The 6,340-nt window shown below is 42.0% G+C and overlaps 1 protein-coding gene across 1 annotated transcript in view; it reads left to right on the top strand.

Annotated features, from left to right (window-relative positions):
- slit3 (slit homolog 3 (Drosophila)) overlaps positions 1 to 6,340 on the top strand; it is a 270,903-nt gene that overhangs the window by 160,206 nt on the left and 104,357 nt on the right. The window contains exon 6 of the mRNA XM_046030828.1: positions 3,750 to 3,821. Within this exon, the coding sequence (XP_045886784.1) occupies positions 3,750 to 3,821 (72 nt within the window). The remainder of the gene's footprint in view (positions 1 to 3,749; positions 3,822 to 6,340) is intronic.

Below are 6,340 nucleotides of genomic sequence, written 5' to 3'. Positions count from 1 at the left end.
CAATGCAGTGAGGAATGCACAGACCTGTATATTGGGGAGACTAAACAACCACTACACAAACGCATGGCTCAACACAGAAGGGCCAACTCCTCAGGTCAAGACTCTGCAGTCTACTTACATCTGAAGGACAGAGGACACTTGTTTGAGGACCACCAGGTGCACATTTTAGACAGAGAAGATGGATGGTTTGAAAGAGGTGTCAAGGAAGCCATCTACACCAGGGTCGAGAAGCCGTCATTGAACAGGGGAGGGGGTCGACGCCACCACTTATCCCCCACTTACAATGCAGTCCTTTCATCACTTCCCAGGAAACTCAACAAACGTAACCTATTGGCCTCAGGTGAAGATACCAACGATGGTCGTTCAGTCTTGGCCACAGTTAGTCTTAACGACTGTAACGACTGTCGTCACAGCAACAAGGAACACTAACGAACCAGCGGTATCGATGATCCGGGCCAACGACCCCACTGAGGTTAAATAGCTGAGTTTCCCTGCCAGTCAGTCAGAACTGAAGAAGTCCTTTGGATGAGGGACGAAACGTCTTCCAGTATCTTCAACCAAGTGCAGTTGCCCTTGATTTTAGCCTTCGTTGGATAAGGTACACTAATGTTTAGGCAATTGAAACACTTGATTAAGGTTGGGGAAAGATTGTGAACAGTAATTACAGAACTTGAACTAAAGTCTGCTTGCTGCATTGGTACTGAACGTCAGAATTAAATTTGACCAATATTTACGTAAATTACTAGATAATGCGCTGTACTACTTGGATGAATAAAATAACACAAATGAATCAAATTAGACATCTTTGTTCTCTAGAGTTCAACTTTATCCATATACTTCACATTCAGTGTTAAAAGAACAGTACAGAAAACATAATTGTTTTAATAACTACAGTCAACATTGGCTGTACCATGTGTCTCCATATGGCTGATCAGGCTATGTGCCAGTTTGTCTTCCTAAAACAACATGTCTCTTAATTACATAAAACGAAAATATGGCACAGCCATATGTTGGTATGATCCCCAGACTCACTATATTTTAAAGTCCAATCATTTAACAGATGTTCACACTCACAGGTCCTTTCCAACAAGTAACCAAAAAAGAAAAAAGAAAACACAGCTTTTAACAAGAGCACACAACCTTATCAGAATATTCTTTTGTACTGTTATAAAACAGAACATTTGTTTAGTACGCCACACCGATGATCCTAGCAATCTTTGCCATTTGTGCTCAATTAATCAAATGCGATAAGCCAAGGCCATAAACAACTTATCTCTAAATCACCTTTAAAATATAATTGCCTTGCATCAAAGCAGATCAAAACATCTCATCAGTCTTTGGAAGCTTTTGGAGGGCTGAAAATAATTGTGTTTCAAATCAAACCTGGGCTGGGGGCACATAGTTGTTTGGTTTTTATTGTCTTGAGTCCAAACTAAACTCATTCCAATCTTTAACAAGCAGTTGGTCAATGTCATGCAGAAATACATGAAAAATGTGTTTGTTTTTCTGTTTAGCACATCAGCGCTGTCTCCAGCACACAGAAAATTTCAAAATAAGAGTATACTGATCAAACAAAGACAATTACAGTATTTTGGTGTTCTGTGGAAACTTTTCCAGTTTTGTTTGCATGTAAATATCATTTTGCAGTTGGTTTGCAAATTCTTACGGTAGTGCAAGAGAACACAATACATTTTTCTGTGATAAGATCATGACACTACAGTAAACCCTTTAATTTCTGTTTTTTGCATCTTGTCTGCGGTCATAGCAATAGAGCCTTGACCTGCTGCTTTTTGAAATGCAGCTTCATATTGAGGTGCACTTGTGGTATACTATAGTAAATACATTTTTCAGATAGTCTGAGGACTTACATATTCCTCTGATTCTTTTCACACACTCATGTGCATAAACATGCACATATAAAAACAAACAGAAGAACATGTTGCTCCCGAAGCCCAGATGTAATTTCTTTTGCCCTACAGGGGAAACCGAGCTCCTGTTTTGGAAGCCACCTTCCTCAGGGTTAAAGGCTGACATGACTGATATAACAGGTGCTACAGTGTGCCGGGCAGACACCGGGGCTATGTAGAGAAGAGGAAAGCAAGATTTAAAAGGTTGATAAAAGAAAACATGGATAAGAAATGGATTAGAAATGGATAGATGCGTGTGAGAAAAGAAAAGGTGAAGGGGAATCAGAGATGAGAGGAGACAAGAGGGCACTAGAGAGAGGAAAAAAATGGATTATGAATGGAGAGGGGGAGAAAACATGAAAAATGGAGAAGATGGATGCTCGGAAACGAGGGGGAGAAAAAAGTTAGGAGTCAAAGAAAAAAAGGATTAGGGATGGAGGGATCTACTTGATGAGAGATGAGATGGGGAAGGGACAAAGAGGAGAAGATTAAGGTGGAGCGATATGTTTTTATCTTCTAGTGTCTGGTGACCAGAAAGTAACTTGCAGTGTGTGTGTGTGTGTGTGTGTGTTCATTAGGGTGTTTCTGTTTGTGGACCTTTACAATTATATGTGTTTTCTATTTGTGTGTGTGTTGAATGCTTTTGTGTTTGGCCCATGTATTTCTGTGTGTCCACTGTCTATGTGTGAGTCTAAATGCCATTCATCCTTCCCAGTTAAAAAAAATCAAGACAATACATCTAAATGTCTGCCCTTTGTATCTGCAATCCATCCATCTGCTCCTCTACAAAAGAAGAAGAGAGGGGGAGGAGAGACAGAGGGATGGATGGATGGGAGGGAGAGAAGTAAGGAAGGACAGAGGGAGGAGTGGAGGTTCCGGGGTTGTTGGGTTCGTGGATGGAGGGATAAATGGTGGCGGGGAGGGGGGTTGAATACCTAGAGCCAAGCAAATTAAAGTAAAAGCAAAGGATAGATGACGGTGGGGTACAGGGTGCATCTGGGAGTCCGGTGAGCAAGGCGTCGAGAGAGGGAGAGAAAGGAAGGAAGGAGAACTGGAAAGAGAGGCAGAGTCGTGACTGTAGGTTGATTTACGGAGACTTTCCTTTTAATGAAATTGTTTCAGTGACAGAGCCGGTAAAAGGCCCTTAATGGATTGGTTGGCCTAATGTAATGAAATTACTCCCTCTTTCACTACAGAGAGAGGGAAAAAAGAATAAAAGAGGACATGGGGAGGAGGGGAGAGGAGGAGGATGAGGAGGGGTGGAAGAGGAGAAAATGCAATTAATATTTACAGAACAGACAAGCAGGGTGGGCTTTAGTAGCTACAGCTCGCTCGCTCTCTTCTTTACTGTGTCTGTCTCTCTCGTCCCTCTCTCTCCTGGTGGCCAGTGTGCGCTGGGCATGCAGCAGGGGAGGGAGGTGATAGGCTGACGCCAGACAGGCCACTTCAGCGCACCGGTCTCCTCTCTTGCGCTCTCCTTTTCCTCTCCTCCTCTCCTCAGGGCTGGCCATATCAGCGCCGAGGTGAGAGACTTAACCTTAGCTTGTGTGCTATCGTCTGGACTGGGTATCCCTAGAGTGTGTGTGTGTGTGAGTGTGTCTGGAAGAGAGAGTTAACGCTGGTGTCTCCTACCCGCTACACTTACTGGGGTATCACCTCACACACATCCCACCATGCACACACACTCATTCACAGAACCTGTCTTTTGTTAGTCCCTCCCCCAACTGAGCGGACCTTGCATACTTGCCTCTGACTCTCTTCTATCTCTCTCTCATCTGTGTGTGTGTGTGTGTGTGTGTTTTTGTCTGTGTATGCGTGTATGTGTTTGTGTGCTCGGTGCAGGCAACTGGACAGCAACCACATCAGCTGCATCGAAGATGGAGCTTTCCGAGCGCTGCGCGATCTGGAGATTCTGTAAGTAGAGAAAAACCCCGATCCTCTCACTCTGGCTCCTCCATCTCTCTCTTCCTCCTCCTCCTCCTCCTCCTTTCATCCCCTCTTCTCTCTCCCCTTTCTCATGTTTTGTCTGGGAAGCAGGGTCCTGTCCTGCGGTCTCCTTCTCTGTATGAGCTTTGTTTTCTGTCTTCAGTTTCTTCATCATTTCACGCTTGTTTTTTCATGTAAAAATTCATATCTTCCTCTCATCTCCTCTCTTACTTGCATATCGTCCCTTGTTCTTTTCCCTTCATCTACTTTTCTATGTCATCTTTTGCTGCTGTGCATCTTCAGTATAGGAAAAGCTTTAACTTAAGGATGCTTTCATTGAGAAAACCTACTTGCTTTACACGTTTCCCTGTGTGAAATATCTTTTGCAATATCCCTGTGTATGTGTGGGAGCTGAGATGCACATTTATGTGCTTGTGTGCATTGCTTGCAAGGATGAAGTGGACCATACCTGTTCATTCATCTGCAAATGTGTTGTCCTTGACTTACAATACACACAAGCACAAAGAGCAAGGAAAACTGTACCTGCCACCTGCGCTTTCTCTGCACCATGTGTGTTAGTGCATGTGGGTGATTCCCTCTGCATATGGAAATATGGTGATCTTCTCGCATGTTATATGTATATGCGATTGAGTCTGTATGTGTGTGTGTGTGTGTGTGTATATGAGAGCGTGCACAAGTTTGTACGTCTGATACGTCCGCATTTTTAGTGCTGCTCATTTGTCACCATGCTGGGAGGTGTGACTGTCAACTGTGCTAGATTGTGTTGGGTAAGGTTCCTACTTTCTTCACCTTATGTGCGGGTGTGCATCATTTTACATGGATGTGTGTATGTGTGTGTGTGTGTGTGTGTGTGTGTGTGTGTGTGTGTGTGTGTATGTGTGTGTCTATGCTGTGCACTTGCTCACACACAGAAACAGATGCTGTGCTTCATTGTTTGTTGTACCCCTGAACCAACTTTCCTAATTTTTGTGCTGAAATACATAAAGGTTGTAGTGTCATGTCTTAATTTTATGAAAAGCTGGAGCTGGGAAAAGTTAACAAATAAGGATCTTTTCTTTGGTTAGCAACAGCAATGGTTCACTTGCTTGCAGGGTTGTGGATGTTCATATTCTGCTGTGTGATGCTGAGAGGGGAAAAGGTTAGTGGTATTGTGGCTGATTATGTTTATTACAGGGTAAACTGTACAGCAAGTAAGGCAGGGACAAAAACAAAGAGAAATAGAAGAGAAGGCTGACAGCACTGACCCAACCTCTAGTCTCTCTGTCCCTGGTTACATACTGCAGAGCTAAATGCCAGTTGTTCATTAAAAAGGGACATGGTTGAGGTCCTTATAGAGAGACACCCACAAAAACAGACTCATAATATTAATAATGAAGCGCTGAAGTTGACATTTGAACAATAACAGGAAGTTGTTGATTTTCGCACATTGTGACATTAAGTGAGCTTTTTCAGTGAGGCAGCCCAAGTCAAGAATAGAACTCTAAATGGCCACGTAAAGAGGAAATCTGTATTATTATAACATAAAGATCTACTCTACCAAGTAACATTGTGGGAAACAGACTATTAAAACCAGAGCAGATGCATAAAATCTATGCTAATGACATGATACAAACCAGATCAGGAGTTTAAAAAAGATTTGTCAAAATCTATTGGGTACATGTGTTCTTTTACCAGTTTTCTGTAATGGCAAAATCAACTTCTCATTAATTTTAAGTTGAAACAACTGACTCCAATTTTGTGCAAAATGCACAATTTTGAAATCACTCGTATTTAAAAAAATATGATGGGGTGGAGGTGAAAAGCATTTTTTATTATTATAATAATCAATTATAATGTAAAAACTCTGTGTCCCAGCAGTGTCAGGCACATCTTGATGAGAATCCTGCTGTTGTACGTGTGATTGTTTTTGGTGCAGTCTGGTGATGTGTTCACATGAATGATTAAAGAGAGCAGAGGATACAGTGGAAAATGGTACAATACATGGCAGCTTTCACTGTGGACCACGTAGAGTCCAAAATAAAATGTCCTCACATCTCATAAAAAAATGTATACATTTCTATTTTAAATGCTGTTGAGAAAAGAAAGCATTTTGTTAATGTTTTGTGTTGATATCTTTGCTTAGGTTTGTCTGAAATGTTGCGGTTTCTACTGAAACTACCTTTCATTCACCCTGTTGTGATTCCCTTTCTATGTTTTAATTCCTTTTAGTAAAGTTAGCTTTTTGATTCCCCAACCTCACTTTTTGTTCAGTACACAATTGAAGTGATAGGGGGCAGATAGAGGGGGATTGGCAGTGCGAGATACAACATATTAGCAATTCATAAGACTCTGACAGCTGAGTACTTGGCAGGATTTACAATTCACTGTAAATACGCAGCCCTTCCCATTCACAGCAGACAGCATGACAGCACACAGTATATTCACTGAATGTGACGTTTTAATAAAGGCAGGTGTGTGTGTGTGTGTGTGTGTGTGTGTGTGTGTGT

Source organism: Micropterus dolomieu, linkage group LG19 (genome assembly GCF_021292245.1).
Source record: "Micropterus dolomieu isolate WLL.071019.BEF.003 ecotype Adirondacks linkage group LG19, ASM2129224v1, whole genome shotgun sequence".
Lineage (NCBI taxonomy): Eukaryota > Metazoa > Chordata > Actinopteri > Centrarchiformes > Centrarchidae > Micropterus > Micropterus dolomieu.
Note: the sequence above shows the minus strand (reverse complement) of the source record. Positions and strands in the feature narration are given on the sequence as shown.